Here is a 21,918-nt window from a genome sequence, read left to right as displayed (position 1 = left end):
GTGAAGGCAGCCACAGATGATAATAGTAAAGAGCACTGGGGCATCTTTGATGCCTTGGTCCTGGCACACATAAAGGCATGGTGATGATAATGATAATGATGATGATGATAATAATAAAGAGCACTGGGACACCTTTGATGCCTTGGTTGAGCCAGTCCTTGCCCACATTAAGGTATTTCATACAGTGATGATAAGATAAGATAAGAATACCTTTATGATGATGATGATGATGATGATGATAATGATAATAATTAAGGTATTTCATACAGTGATAATGATGATGATGATGATGATAATAATTAAGGTATTTCATACAGTGATAATGATGATGATAGTGATGATGATTGTTACACGTCTGTCTGAGTATGTGTGTGTCCCTGAAATCTGATTGAATGACTTCAGGAAACGAAAGATGAGCACCCAGTGGCAGCCGTCAGTCGGCTTTACCCAGGTAGGCAGCCTGCTTGTGCAAATGACCCCCGAGTTTGTAAAGCGCTTAGAGCTTGGTCTCTGACTGAGGATAGGTGCTGTAAAAGTATCCATATCACAGCCGCTGTGGCGAAGTGGGTAGTGTTGCGGACTGACGGCTGGGAGGATGCAGTTTTGAATCCCAGCGGAGGTGGGTTTTTTGGCCCTTGGCCGGCTCCTACCCAGAGTTGAGTGTGCTGTGGGCTTAAATGGGGAGACTAGGACCACACAGTTGAGTGTCATCCACTTCAAGGATGCGTCTTTGGGTGTGTTGTTCTAATTACCTGACCAACACTGCAAGTGTCTGTATCTCTCGGGCCTGGTTAATGCCGGGATATCATTATGACAGGAAGCATAGAGTACAGCCTTGTCACGGAGTCCCAAACTAAAATGGACCTCCATAGTGACATCGTCATCGTTATTGTCATCCTCCTCCTCCTTCATCGCCATCAATATAAACAAAACAGTCTCAAAGTCTGTGGCCTTTCATGCCCTGCTCTCATGGTGACCTCAGTATCAATACCCCTCCACTTCCATGCTTGGGGTGAGTCCTGTCAATGTCTTCATTGTCGGCAGATTCATGGGGGGCTGTTGTTTGAGGGACGTGGTGGTGGTCTCCACTCTGGGAGTTGCGCTCACTCAGTCTGGCTCCACGACTAAGCCATTATTGTCGTTAGTAGGGGGCTTAGTAGGTGGTGTCCTAAGTACGTTAAATCAGAACAGGCACCACTGAGCACCACCGAAGTGAATCAGCAGCATTGCAGGGTCTCCTCTGGTGTGTGTCCTCCTGGCGACCTAACATCAATGGTTCCCTGCGGACTGCCAATGCTGGAACTGTGATGGACGAACCTGGGTGTGGCCGTGTATGGGGGAATCTAAATGAGCAGTGCGGGAGTAATGCCACTGAAACGGCGCAGATGATGGGGCAGCAAAAAAAAAAAAAGTATCCATATCAAATGAAATGATCACTGTGTGTTTTCAAGGAGGGTGAGGGGGAGAGGCTGGCGTGGGAGGAGAAGGCCATAGAGCTGCTGCAGGCGGCAGGGCGCCTCAACATCAGGCGCCATGGCAAACGGGCCGCTGCCGCTGCCGCCAGCACCACAGAGGGAGACGGGGAGGAGAAGGAGGGGGGTGCGGAGCCGGTCAACAACAACCCCACCACTGCCCAGTCCTCGGACATGGCTCGCTCCGCTGGTCAGTGTTTATGAAAAGGTTAAAAGGTCCCGTACACTCGGTTTATATCACAGTGTGTGATATCGCATGTGCCTGAAAGAGTGCTGCCCTTTCACTTGCCAGCTCATGATATGAAGACATGATGGTGTGCTTGCCTGCTTTTTTTTTCTTTCTGCTGGATGGTTGGCCTTTGCCGTTTTGTTTATTGACCCAAGTTCAGTCTTGCTGTGCTTGTGCCCCAGTGTTGATACTTCTCATTCTCATTTTATTGACTTCTTTCTCTGGCACACTTTTATTATTCATTTTCTTTCACTTTATTTAAATCTCAGCTTAGTTTTGTTCAAAACTCATGTATGCTCACATCTTAATTTCTAGTTTTGATGACATCCGTCACATATTCAGTATGTTCATGTATCAGGATAGGACTTTATATAAGATTTTCTTGTTGTCCTGTTCATCGATAACTGTGTTGTATTGTGACATGCTGTGATTTACAGCTTTCCATAAAGTTCGGTCTATTGAGTGCACTGGTATATATGCCGCACCCACTAAAATGTTTTTAAAAATTGAACTTCATACACACATAAACTGTTTTGGCTTATAAGCTGCACTTATTACCAGTACTTGAACACATACCAATGCTACAGAAAAACTGTCAATACTGTAGGTTATGAAATAAACACAAGCGGAAACAACACAAAGAAAAGCAAGTGAAAATACTGCTAGTGCTGCAAAAAAAAAAAAAAAAAGAAAAAGAAAAAGAACACAACGAAAATAAGATCCATACTTTGGGGATAGTCACATTTATTCAACATCATCCTGCTCACTGAATCCACTGAAATCTTCGTCTTCAGTGTCCGAGTTGAAGAGAACCAGCACAGCTTCCTCCACCATCTTTCACTGACTTCAGCCTCGCTTTCTCCTGATGAACATGAACGCAAGGTGGAGGTCGCTGCTGGTTCATTGCTTGCACTGTTGTCTGCTAGGTCGATCGCCTTGAATTTGAAGGCTGAATCGTAGGCATTACATTGCGTTTTCGTCATGATGAAGGTGTACGCTTGAGTGGAGTAGAACTGAATGCTGATCTGAAGGCTTTAATGTGTGTGGATTTGATTTTTAAAATGTGAACAGTTAGCACACTAACCTGAAGCTCATCCAAAAATTCATGAACAGAAATCATGATTTTGATGAGTTGAAGGGCAGCTAAGAATAGACGAGAACGTGACACTCCCGGGATCGTTAAAATCCTCAGATAAGCCGCATCATTGTATTAGCCGCAGAGGTTGAAGCTGGGAGAAAAAGTGGCGGTTTATGGACCAAACTTTACGGTAGTCTTATGTGACTGACTATGACTCTGAATTTAGGAGACAAGATTACACTGGCTATTAGTCAATGCTGCAGCCTTGTGGGGGCTAGTTGGCCTTTGGGAACCATCCTGACGCCAACTGTCCTAAAACCCTCTTGGCCGAAAGAGTGGGAGATATAACTTGGGCAAGACACTCTCCACTGTTATCAAATTCTAGCCCAGATAGTCGGGACAGCAGTTGCCTCCTCTGCTGCTCGGATGGTCATAGCTGGACACAACTGACTATCATACAAAGGTCCTGTAATCCTTTTGGGACCATCGTTGCAGTGAATTTGTGTCCACTGTGTCTAGTGCTTGGAATAGGAAGCTGAGGCTCAATCTTCTCCTACCAATTACAGAGCCGAAGCAGAAACCTTGAAAACAGCAGCAGCCCACATCGAGGTTAGCCCCAATGCCAGCTACAATGTTGTCTTCCAGACCGACACCCTGTCCATCTTGCAGGCCCTTTGGTCCAACAGAGATCCAGAACTCAACGATCTGTCCTCCTCTCTCGCCTCCCTGTGCACAAGTCACACAGTCACCCTGCAGTGGATTCCCTCCCTGTGCACAAGTCACACAGTCACCCTGCAGTGGATTCCCTCCCTCTGCACAAGTCACACAGTCACCCTGCAGTGGATTCCCTCCCTCTGCACAAGTCACACAGTCACCCTGCAGTGGATTCCCTCCCTCTGCACAAGTCACACAGTCACCCTGCAGTGGATTCCCTCCCTCTGCACAAGTCACACAGTGACCCTGTAGTGGATTCACTCCCTGTGCACAAGTCACACAGTCACCCTGCAGTGGATTCCCTCCCTCTGCACAAGTCACACAGTCACCGTGCAGTGGATTCCCTCCCTGTGCACAAGTCACACAGTCACCCTGCAGTGGATTCCCTCCCTCTGCACAAGTCACACAGTCACCCTGCAGTGGATTCACTCCCTCTGCACAAGTCACACAGTCACCCTGCAGTGGATTCCCTCCCTGTGCACAAGTCACACAGTCACCCTGCAGTGGATTCCCTCCCTCTGCACAAGTCACACAGTCACCCTGCAGTGGATTCCCTCCCTGTGCACAAGTCACACAGTCACCCTGCAGTGGATTCCCTCCCTGTGCACAAGTCACACAGTCACCCTGCAGTGGATTCCCTCCCTGTGCACGTCACACAGTCACCCTGCAGTGGATTCCCTCCCTCTGCACAAGTCACACAGTGACCCTGCAGTGGATTCCCTCCCTGTGCACAAGTCACACAGTCACCCTGCAGTGGATTCCCTCCCTGTGCACAAGTCACACAGTCACCCTGCAGTGGATTCCCTCCCTCTGCACAAGTCACACAGTCACCCTGCAGTGGATTCCCTCCCTCTGCACAAGTCACACAGTCACCCTGCAGTGGATTCACTCCCTCTGCAACGTGCTTGGCAACAAGACTGCTGACTCCCTGGCAAAGGAAGGCACTACGAAGGCACTACGAAAGGCACTACGAAGGCACTACGAAAGAGCAGATGGACAGGTCTACCAACTGCTCTCAATCCAGGACCATCATTAAGGTCAAGCTGCAGAACAAGTGGAAGCAGCAGCATCCATGCCACAACAGAGCAGACCCGTACTACCTGCTGACTCGTTGAGAGCAGGTAGCCATTTTCAGGCTTAGGATAGTCCACAACCGCCTAAAACACCACCTATACACGAAACTCCGTATCGGCGACACAGAGCAGTGCCCCTGTAGAACAGGCAGCCAGACAACAGAACATCTGCTGCAGTCCTACCTGCTTCACCAAGCACTCCCAGCAGCCCGGAAGCTCTACGGAGGACTGGAGGACCTGCAACGTACTGCCGCCTTTGTCGAGGAGATGGGGAAATCCATCTGATAAATAACGAATGAGACAACAACAACAATCTTCTCCTTCTGACGTTTTGACTCATTCAGCCCTGCGCACCGAGCATTGCTGGGGCATCAAATTTGTTTTTATTGAAATGGTTTCCATGTTTCTTACTGATGTGTAAACAGCAAGCAATGGGAACTTACTTCTACAGTATTTCTTGTTTTGTCAGCATGTGTCGATTTTTGAATAAGGTGTATGTGTGCATGCGTGTGTGTGTGTGTGTGTGTGTGATGTCACCAGGAGTGTCCACAAGGTCCATGATAGGTCAGGATGACCTTGTCAACTTGGCGGATGTCCTGATGTCCATCGTCAGTGGACCGTTTCAGGTGAGTGTTGTTGATTGTTTTGTTTTGTTTTGTTTTGTTTTTGGGTGGGGGAGTGTGTGTGGGAGGGGGTAGGGGGGGTTTACATTGACTGGTTAATTCTTGCTTATTTTAGCTGTTATAGGGTTGATTGTTTAGTTGTAGCTTATTTTTCCTGTTGTGGGGTTGACTGGTTAGTTCTTGTTCGTTTTTCCTGTCGTAGGGTTGACTGGTTAGTTCTAGACTGGTTAGTTCTTGTTCGTTTTTCCTGTCGTAGGGTTGACTGGTTAGTTCTAGACTGGTTAGTTCTTGTTCGTTTTTCCTGTCGTGGGGTTGACTGGTTAGTTCTTGTTCGTTTTTCCTGTCGTAGGGTTGACTGGTTAGTTCTAGACTGGTTAGTTCTTGTTCGTTTTTCCTGTTGTGGGGTTGACTGGAAAGTTCTTGTTCGTTTTTCCTGTCGTAGGGTTGACTGGAAAGTTCTTGTTCGTTTTTCTTGTCGTAGGGTTGACTGGTTAGTTCTTGTTCGTTTTTCCTGTTGTGGGGTTGACTGGAAAGTTCTTGTTCGTTTTTCTTGTCGTAGGGTTGACTGGTTAGTTCTTGTTCGTTTTTCCTGTCGTAGGGTTGACTGGTTAGTTCTTGTTCGTTTTTCCTGTCGTAGTGTTGACTGGAAAGTTCTTGTTCGTTTTTCCTGTCGTAGGGTTGACTGGTTAGTTCTTGTTTGTTTTTCCTGTCGTAGGGTTGACTGGTTAGTTCTTGTTCGTTTTTCCTGTCGTAGGGTTGACTGGTTAGTTCTTGTTCGTTTTTCCTGTCGTAGGGTTGACTGGAAAGTTCTTGTTCGTTTTTCTTGTCGTAGGGTTGACTGGTTAGTTCTTGTTCGTTTTTCCTGTTGTGGGGTTGACTGGAAAGTTCTTGTTCGTTTTTCTTGTCGTAGGGTTGACTGGTTAGTTCTTGTTCGTTTTTCCTGTCGTAGGGTTGACTGGAAAGTTCTTGTTCGTTTTTCCTGTCGTAGGGTTGACTGGTTAGTTCTTGTTCGTTTTTCCTGTCGTAGGGTTGACTGGAAAGTTCTTGTTCGTTTTTCCTGTCGTAGGGTTGACTGGTTAGTTCTTGTTTGTTTTTCCTGTCGTAGGGTTGACTGGAAAGTTCTTGTTCGTTTTTCCTGTCGTAGGGTTGACTGGAAAGTTCTTGTTCGTTTTTCCTGTCGTAGGGTTGACTGGTTAGTTCTTGTTCGTTTTTCCTGTCGTAGGGTTGACTGGAAAGTTCTTGTTTGTTTTTCCTGTCGTAGGGTTGACTGGAAAGTTCTTGTTCGTTTTTCCTGTCGTAGGGTTGACTGGTTAGTTCTTGTTGTTCGTTTTTCTTGTCTTGGGGTTGACTGGTTAGTTCCTGCTTATTTTTCCAGAAAAAAATTATGCGGTATCTATCTATCTATATCTATATCACTATTTCTCTGTCTCTCTCTCTCTCCCTCTCTCATATGTCTCTCAATGCTCAAAAAACTAAATGCATGTCTGTAACAACTCGACAGAAACGCCAGATAATGCCAACAAATTTGTTAATATTTTCCTTTCCAATGTTAAGATTGAAGAAGTCAAATCACACAAAGTTGTAGGTATAGTTATAATGATTTGTCATGGTCTTAACATATTACTTGTTTATGTAAAAGGATGTCTCAAAAAGTATTCCAGTTATCAAAAATAAAACACTTTCTAAATACACATGCCCGAAAACAGTTCTTTAATGCTCACATACAGTCGATAATAGATTATGCGTCTATGTTGTGGGATTCTGCTAGCACTAATACTCTAAAACTTCTTGTTAGATTATACAAATGTGCTTTGAAATTAGTCTTATTAAAGTTATGTTCTTTAACTCCTAATGATTATAGATCACTTGATATCCTCCCACTGGAGCTAAAACTAGAATATAATAAGGCTGTTTTTATGCACAAAATAGTAAGCGGCTACGCACCTTCAATTATAAATAACTTCCCAGTAAATAACATAAGACATGTATATAAGTTGCATATACCTCGTCCAAATCTTGATCTTTTTAAGTCCAGCCTAACATACAGCGGGGGAACGTATTGGAATAATTTACCTTCACGTTTAAAAAATATAACTAACCACAACAACTTTAAGCAAAATAAAAAAATGTACCTAGTCACAAAAATTTGACGTCACCTGAAATCCAACATTGCTTTCGACAATTTGTGGGTTCCCTCTCACTCTCTCTTGAGTGGGTGCATTTGTGTGTGTGTGTGTGTGTGTGTTGTGTGTATGTGTGTGTGTGTGTGTGTGTGTGTGTGTGTGCTTCATGATTTTTTCTTTTCTTCTCTTCTTCTTCTTACTTTTGTGGAATGGCTGTGAATGGTGAAATAATGGTGTATTTTCATTGTGTTTTGATTTTTTTTTCCCTTTTTTGTGTGCTCATTTTCACTTTTTTAGATTTATTCCCTCTTTAGGGCAAGGGCTGGATGTAAAAAAGCATGTTACTTGCTTATCTGTTACCCTCAATAATAAAGATTTTGTCTTGTCTTGTCTTGTCTCCCTCTGTAATATCTGAAGCAGATAAGCAGAACACACACACACACACACACACACACACACACACACACACACAGGCACACCATCATCATCATCATCATCATCATCATCATGATCAAGGTAAAGAACCGAGGATAGGTGCCATATAAGTATCCATATCATATCATGGTTGATGATGGTGGTGGTGGTGTGTGCACCACAGAGGGACAAGATCGAGGTGGACATGGTGGTGGATGCCGCCCTTTACCTGTGGTCCAAGTGCAAGGCCATCTTCCAGAAGTTCCAGACAGGCTCCATCGACAACCCCCGCTACCTGCAGAAAATGGACAACCCCCACAAGGTAAACTATGTTCCATTTCTGTTTGTGTCGGCAGGGGAGGTGGGGAGGGGGGGGGGAGAAACACATGCACACGCACACATGCATGTGCGCACACACACACACACACAGAAACACAGAAACACACAATTACACACATGCATGTGTGCAAGCACGCACACATATGCATACGCACACGCACGCACACACACACACACACACTCACACACATGCAGCAAATAATAACAAAAACACCAACATCCCAAACAGATTTTTTTTTTTAAATGTCTGAGTCAACAAATCTTTTTGATCCAATGGATGTACATGTCATTTTCAGTTCAGTGTATGTGTGTTGCAGTGTGTAATTTTGGTGGTATTCCAATGAATGTGACATTACGGTGGATTAAAAAGTTTGTTTCAGTTGATGTACACATTATTTCATCAGATGTGCTGTCGTTCTTGTGGATGTATCTTTGTTTCAAAAGATCTTACAAATCATTTCAGGGTGTGTACTCGTGTTTCATTGGAAATACACATCGTTTCATTAGACGTAGTGTTGGGTCAGTAGCTGTACACAATTATTTCATCAGTTGTTTCAGTGCAGATGTACTGTTGATGTTGTAATGGATGTACCGGCTGGAGTACAAGCAGCAGGCCCTTGGGTGGACAGGCATTAGCAGTGTGTGTACTGTTGTTTCAGTGCAGATGTACTGTTGATGTTTTCAGTGGATGTATCTCTTGGACTTGGTACACGCGAGGCTCTGGGCTGGACAGGCATCAGCAATGTGAACTGTTGTTTCAGTGTAGACGTACTGTATTTTCAGTGTGGATGTACTGTACTTTCAGTGAGAGTTGGCTGTGACAGCACCTCCTGGGAAGGCGTGATTGGGAAGCATGGGGTTGGCAACTGTAACAGCAGTGGTCAACTACTTCTCCAGACATGTGCTGAGCACGACCTTCTTAACACAAACACCGTCTTCTGCCTCCCTACCCGTAACAGGACGTCATGGATGCATCCTCGCTCTGGGCATTGGCATCTCATCGACTTTGTCATCGTCAGGAAGTAGGACAGGCAGGACGTACGAGTCACGAGGGCCATGTGTTGCGCCGAGTGCTGGACAGACCACCGCCTTATCGTCTCCAAACTCAACCTCTGCATCCAGCCCAAGAGATGGCCTCAGGGCATGAAAGCACCCAAACGCCTGAATGTCAACAAGCTGGAGCTAGGCAACATCAAGCAGAGCTTTGCTGACACCCTGGAGGAACGCCTTGAGTCCACCGTGCTGGACAACCAGAATGTGGAGGCAGCATGGGGCGCACTGCATGAGACGGTGTACAGCACTGCCATGGAGTGCCTGGGGCCTTCTGCCAGGAAGCACAAAGACTGGTTTGATGAGAACTGCACTGAGATCAAGCAGCTGCTGGAAGACAAACGCCAAGCCTACAGAGCCCACATTGAAGATCCCAAGTCACAGTCAAAGAAAGACATACTGAAGAGCGCACACAGCACCATCCAGCTGAAGCTGCGGCAGATACAGGATTCCTGGTTGAGCAACAAAGCTGATGAGATCCAGGGCTTTGCAGACAGGAAAGACATGAACAACTTCTATAACGGCCTGAAAGAAGTCTACGGTCCCACCACCTCCGGATCTGCTCCACTCCTCAGTGCTGATGGTTCTACCCTGATCACTGACAAGGACGGGATCCTTGAGAGATGGGCTGAACACTTTGACAGTGTGCTGAACCGCCCTTCCACCATCAATGATGAAGCCATCAACCGACTCTCCCAGGTGCCAGTCAGTGAGTCGTTGGATGCCATTCCAACTTTGGAGGAGACCCAGAAATCTATCCGTCTGCTATCCAATGGCAAAGCCCCTGGCTCAGACTCCATTCCAGCTGAGGTCAACAAAGAAGGTGGTATGGCGCTGACTGAGAAGCTTCATCAGCTGTTCCAGCTCAACTGGCAGCATGAGGCAGTTCCACAGGACTTCAAAGACGCTTCCATCATACACCTGTACAAGCGTAAAGGAAATCGTCAGACCTGTGACAACCATCGTGGAATATCCCTGCTGTCCGTCGCAGGCAAGACTCTGGTCAGAGTGCTACTCAACCGTCTCATAGTGCACCTTGAGCAAGGTCTCTTACCAGAGAGCCAGTGTGGCTTCCGGAAAGAACGCGGGACTATCGACATGGTGTTTGCTGCCAGGCAGCTCCAGGAGAAGTGTCAGGAACAGAACACCGACCTTTACTCCACCTATGTCGATCTGACCAAGGCCTTCAATACTGTTAGCAGAGATGGCCTTTGGAGAATCATGGCGAAGTACAGATGTTTCAGAAAGTTCATCACCATCATATGGCAACTACACGGTGGGATGCTGGCCCGAGTCCAAGACAACAGAGAGACTTCAGAACCATTCCCTGTCTCCAATGGAGTCAAGGAAGGGCATGTTCTTGCCCCCACCCTGTTCAGTCTCATGTTTTCAGCCATGCTGACAGATGCCTTCAGAGACGCTGACGTAGGCATTGGCATCAGGTACCGCACAGATGGCACTCTCTTCAACCTCAGGAGGCTCCAAGCAAAAACCAAGGTGAGGACAGACACCATCGATGACTTCCTGTTTGCTGATGACTGTGCTCTCAACGCTGCCTCCGAAGCTGACATGCAACACAGTGTCGACAAGTTCTCTGCTGCCTGTGACAACTTTGGCCTCACAATCAGCACAAAGAAGACTGAGGTGATGCACCAGCCAGCTCCAGGAAAGCCTTACGTTGAACCAAACATCTTCATCAACGGGCAACGACTGAACACGGTGGACAAGTTCACATACCTGGGCAGTACACTCTCTCGCACAGTTGTCATCAACGACGAGGTGAATGCCAGACTTGCCAAAGCCAGCGCTGCCTTCGGCAGACTCAATAAGAACGTTTGGAACAGGAGAGGCACCACCCTGGAGACGAAGCTCAAAGTATACAAGGCCATAGTTCTCACCACACTGCTCTATGGATGTGAATCATGGACGGTCTACAAACGCCACGCCAAAATGCTGAACCACTTCCACACCACCAGCCTCAGAAAACTTCTCGGCATAAAGTGGCAAGAGAAGATCCCTGACACAGAGGTACTCACTTGTGCAAACTTGCCCAGCATCTACACCATCTTGATGCAGGCCATGTAGTTCGCATGCCAGACCACCGGCTCCCCAAGAAACTGCTGTACGGCGAACATGGCATGCGCTCCCATGGAGGCCAAAAGAAGCGCTTCAAAGACACTCTGAAAGCTTCTCTGAAGGCCTTCAACATCAGCCATGACACATGGGAGCTGAATGCAATGGACAGACCAAAGTGGCGTTCAGCTGTCCACAAAGGCGCCAAATCCTGTGAGGCCAACAGAATCGCTGCAGCAGAGCAACGCAGACAGGCCAGGAAAAGCAGTGCCAGCAGGTCCCTGACAGCCGCCACCATCCCCTGTCCACACTGCGTCAGAACCTTCCGGGCGCGGATTGGCCTGACCAGTCATCTGCGCACCCACAGAGCCCAACCCACCCACCCCCAGGATGACTAGATGGTCCTCGTCGATCCCGACTGACGAACCACACTGTACTTTCCAGTGCAGTTGTACTGTTGATGTTTTCAGTGGATGTACCTTTTGGACTAGGTACTGCAGGCCCTGGGCTGGACAAGCATCAACTGTGTGTACTGTTGTTGTGGTGCAGATGTACTCTACTTTCGGTGCAAATGTACTGTTGATGTTTAAGTGGACTCAGTGCACAAGGCCCTGGGGCTGGACAGGCCATCAGCAGTGTGTTCTGTTGTTTCAGTGTAGAACTGTATTTTTAGTGTGGAGGTGCTGCTCTCTTAGTGCAGATGTACCGTGTTTTCAGTGCAGACATACTGCACCTTCAGTGCGGGTGTACTTTACTTTTGGTACATTCAGTGCAGATGTACTTGTTGCTGTGTTCCAGTGGATGTATCTGCTGGACTCGGTGCACCAGGCACTAGGGTGGACGGGCATCAGCAGTGTGGACCCCACGCTGACGGCCGAGGTGGTCCTGCGACTGGCCATGGTCTACGAGACCTCCGCTCAGCTGGAAACCATGGAAGGTGAGCATCAGCAAGGGGGATTCTGTGTGTGTGTGTGTGGTGTATGTGTCATGTGGTGTGTGTGTGTGTGTCATGTGTGTGTGTGTGTGTGTGTTTGTGTGTGATGTGTTGGGTGTGTGTGTTTGTGTGTGTGTGTGTGTGTGGTGTGTGTGTGTGTGTGTGTGTATGTGTATGTTGTGTGTGTATCGTGTGTGTGGTGTGTGTTTGTGTGTTTGTGTGTGTCTCGTGTGTGTGTGTGTGTGTGTGTGTGTGTGTGTGTGTGTGTGTGTGATGTGTGTGTTGTGTGTTTTGGGGTTTCTTTGTGTGTTGTTCGATTCTTTCACTTTACCTCTTGTGTGTTGAAGGGTGGATTTTTTTTCTTGCATTTTGTGGAGGGTGTGGATGTGAGTGTGTGTGTGTGTGTGTGTGTATGTGTATGTATGTATATGTGTAAGTGTTTGTGTGTGTTTGTGTGTGTGTGTGTGTTTATGTGTGTGTTTGTGTGTGTGTGTGTGTGTTTATGTGTGTGTGTTTTGCCTTGCCAGAGCATTTGGAGAGAGGGCATAGGCACTGCCCCCACCCCCACCCCCTGCTTTCGTTTTTATCACCAGAGGAGAGAAAATAGTATAGTTTTTTGTTTTTGTTTTCTTTTTTTTTCTTTATCACTTACACTTTCATTTTCACTGCCAGAGCACTTTGTGTAAATGGACAGAAAGTATATAGGTTTGTGTTGATTTTTCTTCTTTTTTTTTTCTTTTTTCTTTTTCACTTGATTTCATTTTCTTTCCTTTTTGGGGACCCCCAACCTCTCACCCCCCCTACCTGCATAACACCCCTCCCCACCATTATTTTTTCTTCTTGTTTTTCTTGACTCTTTATTATTGTTTCCCTGTTCATATGCAGTTTCTGGTCTCTTTGTTTCTATGTTAATGAACTACACCTCTTAAACAGGTTTTTTTTTTCTTTTTTTTTCTTCTTTTTTTTAGATATTCATTTGGTGTTTAATTTCATTTGGGTTTGATATGATTGGCCTCAAGTCAAAAAATGAGCAAGTGTGGACATGAATAGCAGTTTGAATCATGATGCTTGTTGTGTTGCTTGTGTGTGTGTGTGTGTGTGTGTGTGTGTGTGTGTGTGCTTGTGTGCATGTGTGCATGCTTGAGAGAGAGAGAGAGAGGTAGGGAGAGAGGGAGCCTGTATTCGTGCTGTGATTTATGATTATTTCATACAGGACACTTGCAATCATTCCTGAAAAGCATAAAGAAAGTGATTACTGACCACTTTGTACACGTAAGAAAAGGGAAATAATTCATCAACAGACTGGAAGAATTTATTACCTTTCTCAGAGAGAGAGAGAGAGAGAGAGAGAGAGAGGCTGTATTCATGCTCTGATTTATGATTATTTCATACAGTATGCTTGCAGTCATTCCTGAAGAGCAGAAAGAAAGCTTTCTTTTAAAACAACAAAAGAACCCATGGTGACAAAAGGGTAGTCCTCTGGCAAAATGTGTAGAAAAAAATCCACTCCAACAGGTACACAAACACATCAATGAAAAATCCACTCCAACAGGTACACAAATCCACTCCAACAGGTACACAAACACATCAATGAAAAATCCACTCCAACAGGTACACAAATCCACTCCAACAGGTACACAAATCCACTCCAACAGGTACACAAATCCACTCCACTCCAACAGGTACACAAATCCACTCCAACAGGTACACAAATCCACTCCAACAGGTACACAAATACACACCAATGAAAAATCCACTCCAACAGGTACACAAATATACATGAATGAAAAATCCACTCCAACAGGTACACAAATATACACGAATGAAAAATCCACTCCAACAGGTACACAAATCCACTCCAACAGGTACACAAATCCACTCCAACAGGTACACAAATATACATGAATGAAAAATCCACTCCAACAGGTACACAAATATACATGAATGAAAAATCCACTCCAACAGGTACACAAATATACATGAATGAAAAATCCACTCCAACAGGTACACAAATATACATGAATGAAAAATCCACTCCAACAGGTACACAAATCCACTCCAACAGGTACACAAATCCACTCCACTCCAACAGGTACACAAATCCACTCCAACAGGTACACAAATCTACATGAATGCACTGAAGGCCTGACCAAACGTGTTGGGTTATGCCGCTGGCCTGAGACATCTTCCCAGCAGGTTTGGTGTAGTGTATATCTGGGTGCAGCTTTGTCTTCTTGAGGAAGTGAAACTGACACTGGAACACTTGTTGCAAAGTGCTTGTTGCATTGTCGTGTTAGTTTCAGTTTCTCAAGGAGGTGTCACTGCGTTCAGACAGGTCCATATACGCTACACCACATGTGCCAGGCAGATGCCTGACCAGCAACACGACCCGACACGCCTTGAGTGTGTGCATGTATCGGGCGTCCCCCCAAAAAAGTGAACCGCTTTTTGAACAAGTATTTTCTGAGTGATAGAGAAACCGAATTCATTGAAATTTTTAGCACACCTTAGGGTATCATCAACAAGTCTGCGAAATATCTAGAAGTTTGGACGCAAATTTTGCGAGTATTGTCAAATTCAAAACAGCATGTCAAAAAATCCAATATCATAGGAAAACTCACTTATTTCAGTTTATGCTCAGTGTGGCCTCTATCTTCCTTCACGACTAAACAAAGCCGTTTCTTCCAAGCAGAAATGCTTTTACATATTTCTTCCACCGATATCTCCCCCCATGACACTTGATATATTTGTGTACCTATGAGGGTGCATTTCTTCTACAGAATTTTGCCACACTTGATATATTTGTGTACCTAAATTTTGCCACACTTGATATATTTGTGTACCTATGAAGGTGCATTTCTTCTACAGAATTTTGCCAGAGGATAACATGCTGCACATGGGACCTGGCTTTATCGTCTGATCCGAATGACTAGACGCTCAGTTTGATTTTCCAGTCAGACTTGGGAGAAAGGCTGATGAGAGTGGGATTGGAACACAGACCCCCTGTGGACCTCTCTCTCTCTCTATTGGCAGACCAATGTCTAAACCATTCTGCCCCCTTCCTCCTGTGTGTTGAAACCACAGATGAACAGACAGATGGTGAACAGACAGGAGAACAGACACCAGTTTTAGAGGCAAAGGATAAAAAAGCAAAGCCTGCCCCAAAACAGGGGAAAGTGAAAGTGACCGTTCCCATGAAAGGTGATAGACTTGAGTTATTTTGGTAGAGTTTACGTCTGCATTTGTTTTTGGTTTTATTTTTTTTGGTGGGAGTGGGGGGTTGTTGTTGTTATGTTGGAAATATGGATATTTTTAGATGTCTTTTTTTTCCCCCCCCCATTTTTGTCATTTTGAAAAAAAAAGAAGTTTTGTATTTTTTTTGCAAACTGTTTGTTTCAGACTTCTGTTCGTTTGTTTGCTTTTTGGGGTGTTTGGTTTGTTCCTGTTTTCTGTTTCTGGGTTTGTTTTTTTTTGTATGCTGATGGTTGATTATGGGTGTTGATTTTTTAAATAGTTTTGTTCTTTCATCTCTTAGTTATGTTGTAGGCTCTGTGTGTGTGTGTGTGTGTTGTGTGTGTGTGTGTGTGTGTACTTGTGTGTGTGTACTTGTGTGTGTGTGTGTGTGTGTGTGTACGCGCGTGTGTGTGTGTACGCGGTGCGTGTGTGTGTGTGTGTTTGTGTGTGTACGTGTGTGTGTGTGTGTGTGTGTGCGTGTGTGTGTGTATGTGTGTGTAAGTGTGAGATGTCAGCACATTCTGTGAGTGGAGTGTGTGCAGTCCATTGAATTGCATTGCTCAAGTTATACACTGTTCAGAAATGATTTCTTTCTTCTTTTTTTTTTTTTTTCTTTTTGCTGCTTGATCTTTGATGTTGATTTAATGTTTTCTTTACTCATCTACGAAAACACACACACACACATGCACGCATGCACACACACACACACACACACACACACACACGCACAAAATGACTTGAAGGGAAGCGGCAGTGTTGTTGATGCGATGCCAACAAACACGTGACAAAGCCTGTCTTGTGGTGACGTCACCTGTGTGTGTCACCAATTTGGAATGAAACACGTGACAAAGCCTGTCTTGTGGTGACGTCACCTGTGTGTGTCACCGATTTGGAATGAAACACGTGACAAAGCCTGTCTTGTGGTGATGTCACCTGTGTGTGTCACCGATTTGGAATGAAACACGTGACAAAGCCTGTCTTGTGGCGTCATCACCTGTGTGTGTCACGGACTCAGAATGAAACATTTGACAGAGCCTATCTTTGGCGTTGTCACCTGTGTGTGTCACGGACTCAGAATGAAACACTTGACAGAGCCTATCTTTGGCGTTGTCACCTGTGTGTGTCACGGACTCTGCATGTCCCAGGTGCATGTGCTCGTTGTACGTGTGCCTAATTTTCTTTTCCAGGGTTGTTTTTGTTGTTGTTGTTGTTGTTGTTGTTGTCATTTATGTTGTATTTTCAAGGTCTTAAGGATCAATATTGACAAGCGTTTTCTGCCCTGACATGGCCCCACATGGTCAGTTGGGCTGGAAGCAAAAACATTCAATCAAATGATCAATTTGCCCCCCCCCCACCCCCCCAAAAAAAAAGCACACAAAAAACAAAACAAAAAAATCATCAGTCACTTGATCCGATCAATCATTTACTGTATTATTCAGTCAATCACCAATCAGCCAATCACTCGATTATCAACCGATCAATCAATCCTTCAATCAGTTAAGCTTCGTTTACACGGGATGCAACTGACTTGCAACCAATTTGCGACTAACTCTTTGAAACCGGCGGAGACTGGTAGAGACTGGTTGCCCCCGGTTGTGGCCCGTCGCTGCCGGTCTCAGAAACCAACGGATTTTCCCGATTTTTGGTTGCATGTTTGGTCACAAGGCTCATTTTATTTCCACTCCAAGACCGATAATTTTTTGAGGGCCTTGCAACTAAACTGCGAAAAAACGGTTGCCGCCGGTTGCCACAGCTTGCCGCTCGTCTCAGCCGGTTTCCAACAGGAAATTGATGACGCAAGCGGCACGCGTGTCACGGATTTTTCTGTCTGGCTTGGCAGACGCTCGCAGCGTGGTTTCTCATGTGTGTTGCAACCGGTGGAGACAGGGGAGGAGCCTAGTTAGTTGCACGTAAGTCGCCGCCGGTTGCATCCTGCGGAGACCGTCCAGTTGCATGTACCAGCCTTGCAACCAAAATTTGAATTTGGTTGCAAGTTAGTTGCATCCCGTGTAAACGTAGTTTTATCAGTCGAGAACCTTAAATCAGTCAATGATCAGTCAATGATCAGTCAAACATCAGTCAACCAGTCATCAGTGGATTATCAATGAATTACCTATGAAAATATTACAGCCAGTCAATTGTCAGCCATTCAATTGATTATCAGCAGATTAATGAACTATTGTTCATTAATCAATTAATCAGTCAGTTATCAACCAATCAGTCAGTCAGTTATCAACCAATCAGTTCACTTCAGCCAATTATCAACTAATCAATTCATTATCAACCAGTTAACCAGTTATTAATCGGTCATTAATCAATCAGTCAGTCAATTATCAAGCATTCGTCAGTCAATCAACCACCAATCAATTATCAACCATTCAGTTCATTATCAACCAATTAGCCAGTTACAAATCGATCAGTCAATCATCAACCACCCGTCTATCAATCAGTCAACCAACCAACCAGTCAACCAATCAGTTCATTATCATTTATCAACCAATTAGCCAGTTACAGGTTGACCATCAATCAGTTGATCTGTCAATCATCTGTCCATCAATCAGTCAAGCACCCAACCAGCCAACCAGTCAGTCACTGTGTGTGTGTGTGTGTGTGTCCCCTGACGGGCAGAGAGCAGAAGCCCTCGCTCCAAACTGGACCGCGAGGACACCCTGGGTAACCCCAGTCGGGGCCCCTCCCACACCCCCGGGGGTATGAGCACGGCGTTCCCTCGTGTGTGTGTGTGTGTGTGTGTGTGTAGTGTGCCCTCGTGTGTGTGTAGTGTGCTCTTCCTTGTGTGACTTCACATGTGTGTGTGTTGTATGCCCTCATGTGTGTGTGTGTGTGTGTGTAGTGTGCCCTCATGTGTGTGTGTGTAGTGTGCCCTCATGTGTGTGTGTGTGTAGTGTGCCCTTGTGTGTGTGTGTGTAGTGTGCCCTCGTGTGTGTGTAGTTTGCTTTTGTGTGCTCTGGCTTGTGTGACTTCACATGTGTGTGTGTAGTGTGCCCTCGTGTGTGTGTGTGTGTAGTGTGCCCTTGTGTGTGTGTGTGTGTAGTGTGCCCTTGTGTGTGTGTGTGTGTGTAGTGTGCCCTCGTGTGTATGTGTGTAGTGTGCCTTTGTGTGTGTGTAGTGTGCCTTTGTGTGTGTGTGTATAGTGTGGCCTTGTGTGTATGTGTATAGTGTGTCCTCGTGTGTGTGTGTGTGTGTGTGTGTGTGTGTAGTGTGCCTTTGTGTGTGTGTAGTGTGCCTTTGTGTGTGTGTGTATAGTGTGGCCTTGTGTGTATGTGTATAGTGTGTCCTCGTGTGTGTGTGTGTGTGTGTGTGTGTGTGTGTGTGTGTGTGTAGTGTGCCCTTGTGTGTGTGTGTGTGTGTGTGTGTGTAGTGTTCCCTTGTGAGTGTGTAGTGTGACCCTGTGTGTGTGTGTGTAGTGTGCCCTTGTGTGTGTGTGTAGTGTACCCTTGTGTGTGTGTGTAGTGTACCCTTGTGTGTGTGTGTGTAGTGTACCCTTGTGTGTGTGTGTAGTGTGCCCTTGTGTGTGTGTGTAATGTGCCCTCATGTGTGTGTGTAGTGTTCCCTTGTGTGTGTGTGTGTAGTGTACCCTTGTGTGTGTGTAGTGTGACCTTGTGTGTGTGTGTGTAGTGTACCCTTGTGAGTGTGTGTAGTGTGCCCTTCTGTGTGTGTGTGTAGTGTGCCCTTGTGTGTGTGTGTGTAGTGTACCCTTGTGTGTGTGTGTAGTGTGCCCTCATGTGTGTGTGTAGTGTGCCCTTGTGTGTGTATGTAGTGTGTCCTCGTGTGTGTGGGTGTGTGTAATGTGCCCTTGTGTGTGTGCAGTGTGCCCTTGTGTGTGTGTGTATAATGTTCCCTTGTGTGCTCTTCCTTGTGTGACCTCACGTGTGTGTGTGTGTGTGTCCACTATCCATCGTGTGTGTGTGTGTGTGTGTGCGCGCGTGCTTGTGTGCCCAGAGTGCCGTGACTGATGATTTATTGTTGTGTTGTGGTGGTGTGCTCTGATCCCTAAGCATAACCCCACCAAACCCTCCATCTCCATCACCTCTCCCCCCCGTTCCCCTCCTCTTCCCCCTACCCCCTCCAGTGGTCTCTTGATTGCTAGTGTGTGGTTGTGTGATGTGCTTTTTTTTGTGGACAACAAAACTGAAGTGTGCTGTGGTGTGTGTAGGTGTGTGTGTATGTGTGTGTGCATGTGTGTGTGCATGTGCATGTGTGCATGTGTGTGTGCATGTGCATGCGCATGTGTGTATGTGTGTGCATGTGCATGTGTGTATGTGTGCATGTGCATGTGTGTGTGTGTGTGTGTGTGTGTGTGTGTGTGTGTGTGCATGTGTGTGTGTGTGTGTGCATGTGCATGTGTGTGTGTGCAGCTCTGATGGTGCCAGATTTTTTCCACAGAAACCTGTAGCTTGTGGTGTGTTGTGATGCTGTGATCATATCTCATACTGGTAGAGTTCTTACATGTGTGTGTGTGTGTGTGTGTGTGTGTGTGTGTGTGTGTGTGTGTGTGTGTGTGTGTGTCCATAACAAGAATGTATTGCATGTACTAGCGTGTGTTGATGCTGTCTCATCAGAATAGCAGTTCAATGGAATTGTGTCGTTGAAAGATGATCAGAGTTGTTCCCACTCCATGTAGTGTCAGTAGAAGTGTGTTATCATTGTGTATGTGATGTATTTCTGAAGCTGAAGCTACCACATACACTGGCTCTCTCTATAGTGTCAGTAGAAGTTTGTTATCATTGTGTATGTGATGTATTTCTGAAGCTGAAGCTACCACATACACTGGCTCTCTCTATAGTGTCAGTAGAAGTGTGTTATCATTGTGATTGTGTATGTGATGTATTTCTGAAGCTGAAGCTACCACATACACTGGCTCTCTCTATTTTCTCATATGCATGCGAGTCCCAGACTTTTACAGCAGAGCTAGAGAGAAGGATCCGAGCAGTGGAAGTTAGATGCCTCAGAAAACTCCTAGGCATCTCCTACAAAAGACAGCATAACAAATGAAGAAGTAAGAAAAACCATCACACAGCACTGTTGGTCGGTATGAAGACCTCCTGACCACAGTGAAGAAAAGGAAAATGAGATGATACGGCCGCATGACATGATTATGTATTTGTATTTGTATTTCTTTTTATCACAACACATTTCTCTGTGTGAAATTCGGGCTGCATCGCTATACTACAGCGGCACCCATTTTTTAAATATTTTTTCCTGCGTGCAGTTTTATTTGTTTTTCCTATCGAAGTTGATTTTTCTACAGAATTTTGCCAGGAACAACCCTTTTGTTGTTGCCGTGGGTTCTTTTACGTGCGCTAAGTGCATGCTAGCACACAGGACCTCGGTTTATCGTCTCATCCAAATGACTAGCGTCCAGACCACCACTCAAGGTCTAGTGGAGGGAGAGAAAATATTGGCGGCTGAGCTGTGATTTGAACCAGTGCGCTTAGATTCTCTCACTTCCAAGGCAGACGCGTTACCTCTCGGCCATCACTTCACTTCATCCGACGTGACTCTCCAAAACCATCCTTCAGGGAACAGTGCAAGGAAAAAGGAGATGAGGCAGAGAGCTAAAGAGGTGAGCAGACAACATCACTGAGTGGACAGAGAGGAGCGTTGCTGAAAATCAGGCCCTGTCCCACCACCGCCATAACTGGAGAATGTTGGTGAAACATCCAGACAGTGAAAGAGGTGAGCAGACAACATCACTGAGTGGACAGAGAGGAGCGTTGCTGAAAATCAGGCCCTGTCCCACCACCGCCATAACTGGAGAATGTTGGTGAAACATCCAGACAGTGAAAGAGGTGAGCAGACAACATCAGTGAGTGGACAGAGAGGAGCGTTGCTGAAAATCAGGCCCTGTCCCACCACCGCCAGAAATGGAGAATGTTGGTGAAACATCCAGACAGTGAAAGAGGTGAGCAGACAACATCACTGAGTGGACAGAGAGGAGCGTTGCTGAAAATCAGGCCCTGTCCCACCACCGCCAGAAATGGAAAAAAAATGTTGGTGACGCATTCAGCAGTGCAGCGCCCCAATGACCAAGCCAGGTTTCGGGACCAGCGACAGATATTGTGTGTGTGTGTGTGTGTGTGTGTGTGTATCTGCATTCCCACATTGTGTGTCTTCGTTCCCGGATTCCAACATGGCATGATCAGCCACTGCTGTCTCTCTGTCTCTGGACCTTACGTCTGGAACAATCTCCCTGTTTGGAACCATCTCACTCTCTGGCTTCATCAAAGACTCTCTTTCAAGTCTGTCCTATGAACCTGCCTCTTTCCATCATAGCTCTCTCCTCTCTCTCTCTCCTTCTGTTTTTTTAAAATTATTTTTGTATAGCACTGAATCTTGTGCAGAGACAAATCAAAGTGCTTTTGCACCAGTCATTCAAACGCATGCATAACTCTAAAACTGGAAAAAAACTGAAGGCAGGGGAGGGAGCCTATTTTGGGAAGAGGTGGGTTCTAAGGCCAGACTTGAAAGAGCTGAGTGTGGAGACCTGTCGAAGCAAAAGAGGAAGTTCATTCCAGTTACAAGGTCCAGAGGCAGAGAAAGA

General features: G+C 45.9%; 1 protein-coding gene across 9 annotated transcripts in view; it reads left to right on the top strand.

Annotated features, from left to right (window-relative positions):
* LOC143284934 (cilia- and flagella-associated protein 54-like) overlaps positions 1-21,918 on the top strand; it is a 179,785-nt gene that overhangs the window by 34,878 nt on the left and 122,989 nt on the right. For 8 of the 9 annotated variants that reach the window (XM_076592094.1, XM_076592096.1, XM_076592093.1 and 5 more), the window contains 5 exons: positions 1,452-1,662; positions 5,107-5,192; positions 7,911-8,048; positions 11,987-12,125; positions 17,985-18,065. In XM_076592094.1, the coding sequence (XP_076448209.1) occupies positions 1,452-1,662; positions 5,107-5,192; positions 7,911-8,048; positions 11,987-12,125; positions 17,985-18,065 (655 nt within the window). The remainder of the gene's footprint in view (positions 1-1,451; positions 1,663-5,106; positions 5,193-7,910; positions 8,049-11,986; positions 12,126-17,984; positions 18,066-21,918) is intronic. The other variant, XM_076592097.1, reaches the window with a different exon arrangement.

The sequence above is a fragment of the Babylonia areolata genome, chromosome 8 (genome assembly GCF_041734735.1).
Source record: "Babylonia areolata isolate BAREFJ2019XMU chromosome 8, ASM4173473v1, whole genome shotgun sequence".
NCBI classification, from domain to species: Eukaryota; Metazoa; Mollusca; class Gastropoda; order Neogastropoda; family Buccinidae; genus Babylonia; species Babylonia areolata.
This window is presented reverse-complemented; position numbering and strand designations above follow the sequence as displayed.